This window comes from Nesoenas mayeri, assembly GCF_963082525.1.
Source record: "Nesoenas mayeri genome assembly, chromosome: 6".
NCBI classification, from domain to species: domain Eukaryota; kingdom Metazoa; phylum Chordata; class Aves; order Columbiformes; family Columbidae; genus Nesoenas; species Nesoenas mayeri.
The window spans coordinates 20,363,650-20,376,995 of NC_137545.1; the positions used below are offsets into that span (position 1 = coordinate 20,363,650).

Genomic DNA, 13,346 nt, shown 5'->3' on the forward strand with positions numbered 1-13,346 from the left:
ATAGCAAGAGAACTTTCAAAGAGCAGTTGAACATGGTCCCCTGGCTGCCCAAATGGGAAATACTGAGGAGGTGACATTTCTGAAGAGGGTAAGGCTGGTGTTCAGGTGTTGTTTTGCCCTTCGTTCCCTGAAATTCTCTCATTTTCCTATTTTGCTGTACGTGCCGAGCTTCTGTTAGCATATATTTATAAATTTAACCTAATTTCCCTCTGCAAGTGCCAAAGCCTTCCTAATAGTTTTCCTTATAAGAGTTTACAACCAAATTAAAATGAACCAAAGATGACAAGTTAGTAGAATATATTTGTTTAGTTTAGTTTCAGCACAAAACCACAATTGTTTAGGCCCCTTTTTTTTATTAATAATATAAGTTTCTATAATCTCTTAACATTACAACTTAAGTTTTACAGTTAATCTCACACTAAAATGACAAACACTGTTTGGCTTTATTTGCAGAAAGTTAAATTACAGCCTTGATAAACATACATTTCCAAGATTGAGAAGCAATTTATGTTTTCTGGATTTCAGTGCTAACTGAAACCAATTTCAAAGGTAGGAGTACGTTAATTAACATTGCTGTTGGCCAGGCCTCTGTTCACAGCTGTAATGCAAAGATGATATCTATAACTCCACCAATACACTGTAAATCAATTCAGGAAGAGACAAGATTTTCTTTGACTGTAAGATCTGGACCCTGGATCAATTTATAACAGATTTTCTTCTTTCCCCTCAAAACCTTCATAAAAGTCTCTAATGTAAATACATTTTGCAGTCAAGCCATACTCACTTGGTAGCTTTCCTCCTTCAAATAGAGCAGCTGTGTAACTGGAAGTCATGACGACCTTAATTAAAATTGCTTGTAACTTACACATGGCCAAAATAGTCAAGCAAATGAAAAAGTAATGTGTTGTGCCAAGATAGAATTCTGATCCGCATGGATCAAACTCCATATCTGAACAGGCTGCAGCTATAGGAAGTCAAGTCTTTAGAAAGAAAGTAGAATATATAAAAGGAAGCATGGTGGATGACTTCAGTATGAGAGGAGGAAAGATTTCTTTTAAATGGGTAGCCATCTGTGTGTATCTAGGGCTCCTGAACTTGCATTACACTTTCCTCTATTTTCATTAGGAACTTAACTGTGAAATTAAAGACAGTCAGTAATACATGCGTTTCAACTGTGGTTTCACTAAGCTCTGACCGGTTCATAAAACAGAAAAATATTTAGGAAGACAGCAATAGGCTGACCATTTGAAAAAATACCCATTACATTTGTAGCTATTCTTTCCCTCAGAGCTATCAGGTGACATTGCTTTGGGACCTTACAGCCTATTATTTCACCTTCCCATAGGACAATTGACATGCAGTAAAAATCTTAACTGCATTTTAAATCACTTCAGAAGCCAGTGGCTATTTAACTGTCTGAGAGAATAAGGAGGTTTATCTGTCTCATCTCAATACAAAAAAAGGGATGCAGAAACCATAGTCAGAAAACTAAGAACTTAAAAGAATGTTGCAGAGCTGTGTAAGTACTTGAAGTCAAAAGCTTAACAGATCAGTATTATTTAACTATGTCTACTTGTTTTAGTTCTGTTTGTGCTGTCATTCTGCAAAAAGGCTTCAGATCCTTCAAAACTGATTCTTTAGTTAGACATGTACTTCCACAGAGGCACATGAACACCCTTCATATTTACCAAGGCCTGGAAGGGTCTCTGTTTCAGAGTGATACAAGATGCCAGCTCTGGCCACACACTCACCATCACGCAGTACTGAGATGAGGGAGTCCCCTGCATGAACATGGACAGATTGACTGTGCTGACACCACCGTGTACCTAAGGAACGCTCAACCACAGTGTGAGGAGTGACTGTCCTAAAAAACAGACTACACCTACTGGTTTGGTTGCTGTTGAGATACAAACTCTGGGGGCCCAATCCAAAAACACAGTAGATTTATGTTGAAATGTTGTGAAACAAAGACCATTTAAAATAAATCTAGCTGCATTGCAAAGATCACATTAACATTGTTTTATGACCTGCAGATCGTAACAGATTTTCCTTAAGTACCTTGACAGCATGCATTTTGAGTGTTCAAGTTTTTTTGATCACTTTAATTATAGAATTTAAATTAATCTTTAAACAAGTTTGAAGTTTTCTGATATGCACTATTTCTCAAGCATTTTATACTCTTTTTGGTACATTACCAAAACTGAGAGCTAATCAGACAATATCCTAAAATAGTTTAAAAACAAAAATGCGATTTTATCTTTTTCTCCTCATTAAGGGCACTACCAATACAAAAGGTGTCCAAATGGACACTACAGAGCTGTGAAGCAGTTGGCTAGAGAAATAGTGTTCTCAAAAGAGAGTCTGTACTTTTTCTATCCTATGCAACCATATACATTAATTATCAAAAAGTTGGATAATTTGCTTTAAGAAAAGAACCCACATTAAAAATGGATCATGAGTATTGACAAACACTTAGTTTGTTTTACTGATTAATTCAAGTTTCAATGTAAAAATGCTTACTCTCATACGATACTGATCAAGAAAATATTTCATTTTCTTAAAGTTCAATGGACAATTAAAATTGTGGCTACTAGTAAACAAATGATTAATAAAGGCCATAAGAAACTGTACAAAACTAAAATGGGAAATGATGATACTTTTAGGATGACAGTATGTTGTCCACTTAGGTGTTTTACTAAACTGTTGAGACTGTTTCAAAAGACAGTGCTGGGCAGTTTCATTTGAATAGCCAAAACTTTTTTTACTCAAAAATATTTTGCATCTCTGCAAAACAAACAAAACAGGAGCAAAACCCATACACACTAGGACTGAAGTACAGATGAAAGCGAGTTTTGTTACAAACCTGTTTTCAACATACAGTGAGAAATGTCCATTGTACAAAACTTATAGTGACTGACCTACAGTTAATTTAAGATTATCCCAGCAATACAAATACAACTCGAACAGCTCAGTTGTGTAAGATTTTCCAATAGTACAATGGTGGGAGACAGTTTTTAAGAAGTAGTTTGACTTACATTGTCTCTTTTGATCAAGCCTACATTTGTACTGTTAAGTATTTGCTGGTTACAAGTCTGTTACACACTTGATCCTTCAGCACAGTGAAGTACTCTCGGTGTCCTCCCCGCTGCCTCCCACAGCTTTCCTTCGGCAAGAGCCTGGGCTCAGCAGCTGCTGCGGGAAGCACTGTTGTCAGCCTTTGTTCTCCTTGCTGGGGGTGCTGTAGAAAGAAACATCCGGCAGTACCCAACACTGAAGATAGTGTCAGCTGTGTTACCTAATCAAACCAAACTTGGAAAAGCAAATTTGCATTTCCTGGTTGGTAACCCAGTGGGCACAAAGTATACTGTTTAAGAGTTTGAGAGCATTGTAAGTGAAAAATCCATAAACATTAACAGTGATGTTTACACTTTATTGGGGGAAGGAGCAAGGGAGTGGCAAAAAACAATATAAGTGACTAGTTTCTAAAGTTTAGTCTATGTTATATTTGATTACTGGGATATCAATACAATGAAAGTGGAGGAATTTCACCAGTAATTTTGAAAGAGTTTGAGTACATCACATTGTGTGGGGCTTTATAAAAGATTTTTGTTTCCAAAGATGTTATTGGGGTCCAGATATTCTTTAACAGATCTCAGCATTCCCAGGCCAACATCAGAGATGCTCTCCTTCATCCACCGCTTCCGCAATTTGCCTACTGGAAAAACAAAAACAAAGTGTTTCAATATACGGCAGGATTCTAGGAGCCAATCAATCTTGTGACCATGAATGAATAAACACTGTGTGATAAATGCTTTTATTCAAAAATGAGAAATGTTTTGCTTTATTTGATTTATTGAGCCCACCAGACTATCAAGCTCATTAAGCTCAGCATACTCCCAGAGGAAGATTGTGTTCCACACTGTCTACTTTCTTTAGAAATGATGAAATTCAGATTAAGTTTAGGTTGAAATTACATGTTCTATTAAAATAGGGAATTGGTAGTAGATTTTAAAAAGGCCAAGCTCATTTTAAGTAGAAAACTGAAAGGGAGATAACTAAAAAGTAGAACTCCACACATCTTGATTGCTTGATAGTGAAGACATAATAATCAAGCAAACTTAAACCAGTATTGGCTTAAATAGCAGAAACAAAAATTTAAGGGAAAGGCTTAAATCCTAGTTTTAAATCAACAAAACACCTTGTTCCATTCAAAAACTTTAACATGGGCTGGTAATTGCTCATACCATTACCCAAGAGCTTAGTTTCCCATGTAAAACTGTGTTTTCACAACAGACACCAAACACAGAGCAAAGCTGAAACACCAGCCAGTTAAGAACTCATTTCACTAAAGTCTCACAATAGTCCTGTTAAATGGCCAAGTGCTCACATACTAATTAACCAAGTCATCAACCCTGATTTAACAGATCATTCAAAATAAAGGACATTTTTTCATTAAACACACTATAGCATTTAACTTGTCAGCCTGACACACAATCCATTTGTCAGTAAGATGTGATATAATAAAGGTTTGGGAGACAGATGCTTTAGAGTATCTGAAGCTAAATTCAAGCCATCTTTTGTACTCTGTTCTCAGAGTAACCATCAAACTGTCATCAGAATAATAAATTACAGGGATACCTCTAGAGAACAGAGTATATTTGTTTATACCTCAAGGAATATGAGCTAGTCACAATGCCAACTGAAAAAGCAAATATTGTGAGAAAGGATGAAATTTACAGTTTGCTAGAAAACAACTATTAGTAGCAGGCATGTCAAAAGCAAAACTCAACTGAAGGACAAAAGAATTTTTTACATGGTAGGAACTGTGGTTGTATTTTCCAGTCCAATTCAATGAAAAAAATTCGAATCTATAAATATACCATCACTACAATTTGACTGTCTGAGCAAGTTGATGTAGTTGAATTTTATCTGGGGATACGTTAATACTGCCTACCTAAAAAAAAATAAAAATCATAGATGTGGTTTGACCATCACCTCAAGTGACTCCCACTGGCTCTTCCCCAAGCAGCTGAAGAACAGTCATTACCATTCTCAACTGTTATCTGTAATATAGTTTCAGTGAATGTGTCCTGTGGTTATGGATGTAATTGTCCTGAAAAGACTGCAAACAACTGCTCCAACAAGATGGAGCACATTAGAATCACAGCAGGATGCCCAACAGCTAGCATGCCTGCCTCTTTTACACCTCCAGTAATAATGCAATTCCACAAGGAACTGAACTACTGTCTGAGCAGCACCAAACAGTCGTTGCATATTTAATGAAGTCGCTCACCAAGTGCTGGAAAACAGAAGGTGCTGGGAGTGCATCATTAGTTCTGTCAAAGTGATAATTTACACATCTATCTTGTCAAATTTTCTATGGTTTATACTTTTGCAATAATAAATCTAACATACATTTGATTAGTGAACTGGAAAGAAAAAAAAGCTGTACTACAGTTACCAGTAGTCCTTCACAAACATGTTCAATGAAAAGATTTTAACCCCTTGTTAACAGTAGGTTGAGCCAGGAGTATTCAGTCTGAAGCCCAGCCTATTACACAGAGTACAAACACCCCAGCCTGACATGGCATCTACTTCACATGAAGTCCTTCAGACCAGAAAGCCCAGAAGCTTCTTGACTAGCAACTCTCAAATTCAGTCCAACATTAATTTTTGCATTTTCAAGTTTTACCATTATAGTCCATGTACAGAAGAAAAACATGTGAGCTGGATAAGTAGTTTTTTTTCCCGGTTCCAGTGCCCTTTTAATCTGCTAGGCAATAAAATACTCTATACTGCTCATATAGAATACACCCTTTTGAAAAAAAAAAAACAACACACACACAAAAAACAACAACAACAACAAGCAAACATGAGCTAACATATTCACTGCCAAAAGTGGCAATAGTTTCCCATGTGCATGGTTTTTCAAAGAGAAGTGCCATTAGACGGACAGCCCGTACCTGATGACCACAAAGAATATAAAGTGGGAGTACAGCTCCCCTGGTCATAAAGACTATACTTGTTCATCTTTGAAAATGCATCTGGATGGCAGCAAGCAGCAGGTTCTCTCACTTCTGGAATATGAAGTAACTGGGCACATGTGAACAGCCTTCTAGTAAAGTTTTAGTGTAGCTGACAGATTCCAGGAATAACTCTACACCCATGCAGAACGGATTCATAGCAACACATGGCGGCACTGGAAACAGGCTCTAGTGGCACTGCTCATGGCCAGAGGCTTCCTCTGCTCCAGCCCCTTCAACTTGAAGATGCAGTTATTGCAGAACGATAGCTCTGCAAAAGGAGAAGCAGTAAGGGGTCATAAGGAAGGCGCTCTTCCAGCTGTTACATGGTCTTCCTGAAGCTGGTTGTCTCTACAGAAAGCATCTCTCTGCTCTTAGAAATTGCTTAACAGGTTATTACTCTTCAAGAGAACTCTGCAATACTGAAAAATATCAGTGCATTAATCTAATGCTGTGGTAGTGCTGGAGTACATTCAACCAGTGTACCTAAACTCCGCTACATAACTAACACCTACCATCACCATGACATCTTGCACATTTTCACTTGATATCTGAATAACTTAAGTACTTTCAGGCTCTGTGTTGATGAATCAGAAAGTGCTTTGTATTTATTTAGTATAAGAGGCACTGAAGGTAACTTTCTGTTAAGACATTCAACAGACCAAGGAAGAAAATACAAATGCATTATTACTTAATGTTATTCCATGTCTGACAAACATCATGGTTTAAACTCATTCTAACCAGCATAGCAAGCTCTAGTGTTAAGATTAAAGTATAATCAAGTCTCCAGTGCTTAAAGGTAAGATACATTTCCTGTGTAAAGGAAAAGAATATGTTAAACTCGTCCCACAAGGGAATTTTATAATTCCAGATTTTGTAGTTTGTGGGGGTCAATTACTGCAGTGCATAGCTTAAGCCACACCAAAGTCTTGCAATGAATTGCAATGTCAAACATGCAACTGAACAATTGAATGCATATAAGGTGTTTTGTGGGTATTTTTTAGAGTTTTCCTACATAAACTGCCAGGGAATCAATACTATATCCAAACCTGTGAATCCTAGGCTACATTAACCTTTACTCTGGTCAATCTGTCTAGAAAGTTGAAGAAAATTAGTTCTATTATGGTAAATGGCTAAATGGGGATATTTTCCTCAAACCCCCAAGCTGATAATTGCTTCCTTAAGTAAGGAGTTTTAGTTAGAACATTCCCTGTAAAAAGAAACAATCAATTTTTTTTTTTACACTGTTCCATAGTTTTACATGGGTATTTATACACCAATTGTGCCTATTGATACCTCTTCAGCAAACGGTATTTTATATATACAAAAAAGCTTATATTTGATGAAACATGAATTCAAGAATGCAAGGTGTGACATCGTATGTGTAGTTTTAGGGTTTGCCCTATATGACTAGCAGAATTATTTAACTAAAACTTATCTACATGACATCGGCATTTGCAATACTGCTTTTTAAGTGCTAAGTTTCTAGAAGGTAACTGTGACTCTAGCAACCCTCACTTACATAACTCTCAAATCTAAAGCTACTGAGTGGCCAGAAGAACAGAAGGATCAAAGCTACTCCTTGTTTAGTATAGGACACAGGCAAAGTGAAAACTACAATCAAAACTGTAAAATCTCATGTATGAAATGAAGACAAGGAATGCTACGAACAGGATATGTAATTCCTGAATACCTTTCCAAAACTCTTACTAATCCACAAATTATGTCATAGCATTAGTTAAAAGGGACAAAGAAGGCATAAGAAACCACTTCAAAGTCACACATTGAAAACTACTTTAAAACAGCTAAGAAGCTTTGCAGCAGTTTGTTCACAACAAATTTAGGGAGAAACAGACTTACCACATTTAGACAAAAGTGTCAGGATCATAAAAAAAGAAATCTGATTGATCCTTATAGAGGAGGTTCTTTTGGATGCACTGGAGAATGGCTGAACTCCCGTGCATAAGAAGTACCTATCTGATCAGCTATGTATTTTGGGTATATATTTTTATGGCAACTTACATGCCTCAGATTCTTCCTAAATGTAAATTGTTTGTTACATAATCCAGAAACCTTATCAAGCATTAAATACTGACATTAAAGTAGGAAAACCATTCCTGACACTTGCCAATTAGATCTACATGTTTGAAAGTCAAGCATAAGACTTCAAAGAAAAGGACAATTTGATTAAAAGGACAAAAAAAATTAAGTTGCAGTGTCACAGAAATTATATCCAGATTTATAAAAACACAAATCCATATTCTGCCCTAAAATACAAGTAATTGTTACACTGAAAGGTTAAATTAGTTACAGAGATGTGCATGTCTGGCTTTGCTACAGCTTCTTGTATCCATGAGATGCATGCTGCACAAAGCTGGTGTTGATACACGTATGCAATTTCTTTATAGGAATGTTGTTGTTCTTACATCTTGCCAGATGTGATTTTTAATGTAATGCACTAACAAATAAAACATATGCTTCTTACAAGTTTTAAATCTCAAAAGTCATCAGGGGTGATCTTCTCACAGTACTGCTACCTGTAGTAAGTCTTGCTTATAAATTACAATATTTTCCATTAGCCTGGCAGGAGGGCAAGAGAAAGATACTGAGATTAAAATACAATCCAAAGTAAAGTCTTTCTGAATTTACTCTTCATAAAACTGAAAAGTATCATGATTTCAGTTCTCACTGTAGCTATATGTCTACCTACAGTTAATACTTCACTACATGTAAAGTAATTTAGAGCTTTACACATCTCAAACTGTCATTATGACCACTCAATGACTATATGAAGATTGACTTAAGCAGGCTTTGTATTTCCTATAGCCTCAAGTCCCAGACTACATCTGTTTTCTTTGATACACAAAACCAGAGTTAAAATAGCTCCATTTATCACAGTGTGATTGTAGGCAGACAAATCAGCCTGTCTATTTCCAGATAGTGAAAACAACTGTTATTAATCACAATTACAAGACAAATACTAAAAGAAACTGCACCAGTATTTTCTTTTACCCCACACAATAGACCAGTCTTAGCAGTGCTAAGAGTAAAAAGGCCTTAAGATCAGTAAATAAAACTGACACTATCGAGTTAATTCTCAGCAGCACATCTACTAAGTACTTGAGAAATGGATCTTGAATCTCACACACTATGAACTGCCAGACAAAAAAAACACTCAAAGCAGAAAATGTTTATCAGTGTAAGAGGCAGTCATGCATGCAACAAGCGCATAAGCAGTCTAACAGAAAGCAAGATTTCCATATCTGTGGAGTCAGAAAGTTCAAGTGTGCAAAGGTTTGAAAATGCTACAAAACAGTTTTTCTTGTTCAACATATGCTGTAAGCAAGGTTTCATATGGTATGGGCAAATACATCCAAATATGTGACAAGCTCCAGCTGCACACGAATTAATGGATGAAACGCTAGCCACAGTAAAATACAGCTGCCACAGCAGGGGAGAGCACACTGGTATATCGAGGGAGTAATTCCACATCCCATGTGTGAGAATTGACCAGCCCCCTATACTGGCACATTAAAGATTTAATCAGAGACCATATTTAATAAGACCATATTAAACAAGAAAATACTGAAACTTTTCATATATTAGCTACACATCCTTCAATATCCCGATATAGCTAAAGGAGAGTCCATTCCAGTTTCTATCACTAAAGCTAGAGGCCTGAAAACATCCATAGCTGATCTATAACAACGATGAGGGGTTTCAAGTCCAAGTCACCAACATGTTTTAAAGTGCAGTTTCTGCCCTTCAGTCTTCCCCATACAGAGCTTTCCTAGAAAGACACAGTTTTAATATGGTTTTAAACTACAAGACTTTTTCCTCTTTTCCCTTATTTCTGTGGCCAGACAATACCCCAAAAGAGAAGAGAAGAGATGCATTAAATTAACCACTTTAAAGATGGCTAGCTACACAAATCAAACTGAGTTCACAGCAAGTCTTCCTGACATCTGAGTCTACAACTTTATATAGGACACATGCAATCAAATTAGCCTGAATATTTGGGAAAATCATATGTAAAGCATCAGTTATATGAAGAATCACTTATATGTGACATTGGCTCTTAACATAAAGCAGGAACTAGCTTGCAAAGAGGCTAGTAACTTAGAACAAGTAATTCCCAAACTCCAAGAAAGGAAACTGAATAATCAGAAGTTAGCAGACAGCAAGCCAGTAATATTGACACTTACCTAACACCAATCATGCAACAAATGGTAGATTGCAACACAGCCCAGCTGACAGTCACTAGCGCTCTTATGCAGATACTTTCACGAAGTGCTCTGGAACTGGGGCTAATAGCCCACCAGGGACACTAAACTGTCTTTGAATTGTGAAACTCCCATTTGAGGTCTTCGTAACTGAATACACCCCTGCACAAGGTTCAGTAGTAGTTGCTTAAGACAAACTTACCAACTACACTTTCAGATTCTCAGACAGCTTGTAGACTTCCTATCAAAGGTTTTAAGCTGGTGGTGCTCATAAACACACCATATTGTGTGACTTGATATCAAGCAAACCAGGTCTAGAGACACTTTCCCTGAAAGCCTGGCAAAGAAGTGAGAAGTTTCTGGAAAGAATGCCAGGACATCACACCCCCAGCCCCCAGTAATTTCAGTTAATGCCTGTGAAATATTTTTCAAAGTTCTATTACAAACCATTTTATATGCTCATGAATATTTAGCAATATCAGATAGAGTAATATTAGACTGAAAACATTACCTCCATGGTGATGTGACAGACTTCCTCCATTGGCAAGTATTTCTTCTCTAGCAGCCCTCTAAATTGGAAAGATTAGATATTTATTCAACAGCAAATGCACAAGATGTTTGTTTGCAGTGAAATGCCTGCCATTGTACTCATTTACACAGATGCATGAAAATTTCAGAAGTAATTAGGGTACACAATACAGGTAAACATTCTCCTTCAAGTCTGCAAATAAATTTAAGTGGGGATTTTCTAAATAAACATTATCAAGGCCAAGACATTTAAAATGGCATCTGTTACAACAGATATAGTATTCCAGATCAGAATATTCTGGATTACTTTGCCCTTACCAAAACCAGAATAGTCTAATGGCTGTGATGCTCATCTGGAAGATGGTTAAGTGCCTACTGAAATCACAATAAAGAAGTTTGAAAACAGGCTCCCCAGAGTGATTTGAGATCCTTATTCAGACTATAGTTTAGACTCAGATCTCCAAGATCCTAGTTGAGGAAACAAGGTATTTTACAACTGACAACTCTTTCATGGGTAACATTTGTGGCAGAAAACAAAATTTATATTTTTATGTTAAGAAATATTTGAACACTTTCAACTCCAGAATCTTCTCTCTCATCCAGCTCTGATTATTAATAGTTAAGACAGTTTAGAAGGTTGTAACAAAGAAAGCTCTCCTAAGCACAAGCCCTATTTTTTCTTTTTAAACAGTGTACTTTCAGAATAATGTATATAACCATACCTATACAGTTAAAGATTTTTTTTCAGTCTGCCACAGAGTGCATACACTTGGTTGGCAAACTCACTGTTAGGTTTAATTTAGTCACCTACAGTGAAACACATGCATCCAGGTGATCAAACTGCTAACTCATTTCAATAAATGGTAATGTTTAAGTATTAAAAAAGCTTTATTAAATAAGCACTCAAGTATTACATTCTCTGATGGCCTAGATTCAACAGCACAGAAGCCTCAGAACATGTAAATAAAATTTCACATCTGCTTGCCAAGTTCAATACAAATTTCTAAAGAATAAGCATGAGAAGAATGGTATCCCAGTTCTAAATAGACTTTCTCCACAGTCCTATTAGCAATTTTCTGGTGCTGAAGCTTTAGCATGTGAAGCAAAAGGTGGGATGAAATGCAATTTGGCTAAAGTTCTTCTATGTCTAACATCTTCAAGGTAACAAGGATATTGGTTTCCTCTAACTAGGCAAGTACAGTGTTTTACCAGCCAAAGTGTTAAAGCAGAGTTATTCTGGAGGTTTTTGGTAAACACTGAAGTAGTTTTCAACTGTTCTAACACAGCAGACCTAAACCAGTACTTATGTAGGCCTACACAGAAACAATCATAGCAGTTAACTTTCTGAAACAGCATGAGAGACACACTCACATTCATTATTGTCTACATGCAGCACTATTAATAAAGTATGATCTTGAAAGTTTTACCATGTGTTTTAAAGACTAATTGAGTATTAAGTGAAAGAAGTAGCTTTGTAAATAATGGTACTACAGAAGTCTTCCCATGGATTTGATTCTTGTGGTTGACCAGTTTCTATGATCCAAGAACAAACTCCAGCTCAAGCTTTCCTGGAGCATAGTCATAACCAGTAATTTATTGATGTCTAAAATAGTCACCTTGTAGTCTTTCCTCCACTTGGTGTACTATTAGTGTGAACTTCTTTCCCAAGCTGCTAGTGATCAAAGCTTTACAAACAGACTTTTGAGATCTTTCCTGCAGAATTCAGGTAGCTTGGCCAATGGGTTCACTATATATTATCACAGGACTTGAGCCTCTCCCCCTCCCCCTTAACCATTGTTCTTATATACATTACCTCAATTTGTTCATAGACATGAATAGGATCACTAATTCCTCTGTAGTTAAAAGCAAAGTAGAAGTAGACACATGCACCTGCATCATAAGTCTGTGTCACCCTGTTGAAGAGAACTGCATTACAAACAAAGCTCTACAGTATTAAGTCAGTCATTATGTGACATTACTCAATTCATAAGGTTACTTATATTATTTAAAAGGCTAGCATATTTTTTTCGATAACTTTATATGCTTTTTGTTCATACTTCATGAGCAACTCAATGTTATGACTGAGTTGAAGTTCTTAATAAATTGTTACACTCAACTCGTGCATGTAAGCAGGATTGTCAAGACTAATCAAGTGCTACTAATCCCTTGAATTACTCACTCCTAATTCATTTGCAGGTTAAGAGGAAGATCAACACCACTAGTGTTTGAAATATCATTAATAGATAAAATTTACCTACTAGCTAGCAAGCTCAATGACCTCTTCCTTAGTTCTCTTACTAATCAAAGATTGAAGAAAAATTAAGTTGTTGCATGACTTACCTGCAGGTACAAAGAGGAGCAAACTGAACACCCTTTTCTTTGCATTCTCTTACTATCCTTTCCTTTACATTCCTACACAGGTCCAAAACCCTGTAACAGAAAACATATGAAAATGTAAAATCTTAACATGTTTTTATACACATTCTTAAAAAACATAACTTCAACTTCAGTAATCTTTAAAAAAAGTATAATCTAATAAAACATCAAGACATCACTAGTATTGCTTTTTCTT

General features: G+C 36.4%; 1 protein-coding gene across 2 annotated transcripts in view; it reads right to left on the reverse strand.

The window, feature by feature from the left end:
- Positions 1 to 211: 211 nt before the first annotated feature.
- The window catches only part of AGPS (alkylglycerone phosphate synthase), a 53,307-nt gene continuing 40,172 nt past the window's right edge, over positions 212 to 13,346 (reverse strand). The window contains exons 17-20 of one of the 2 annotated variants that reach the window (XM_080347142.1): positions 13,115 to 13,204; positions 12,588 to 12,687; positions 10,758 to 10,815; positions 212 to 3,712 (exon numbers count right to left, since the gene is read on the reverse strand). In XM_080347142.1, coding sequence (XP_080203268.1) covers positions 3,594 to 3,712; positions 10,758 to 10,815; positions 12,588 to 12,687; positions 13,115 to 13,204 — 367 coding nt within the window. In that variant the 3' untranslated portion in view covers positions 212 to 3,593. Of the gene's footprint in view, positions 3,716 to 10,757; positions 10,816 to 12,587; positions 12,688 to 13,114; positions 13,205 to 13,346 lie in introns of both variants that reach the window. The other variant, XM_080347141.1, reaches the window with a different exon arrangement.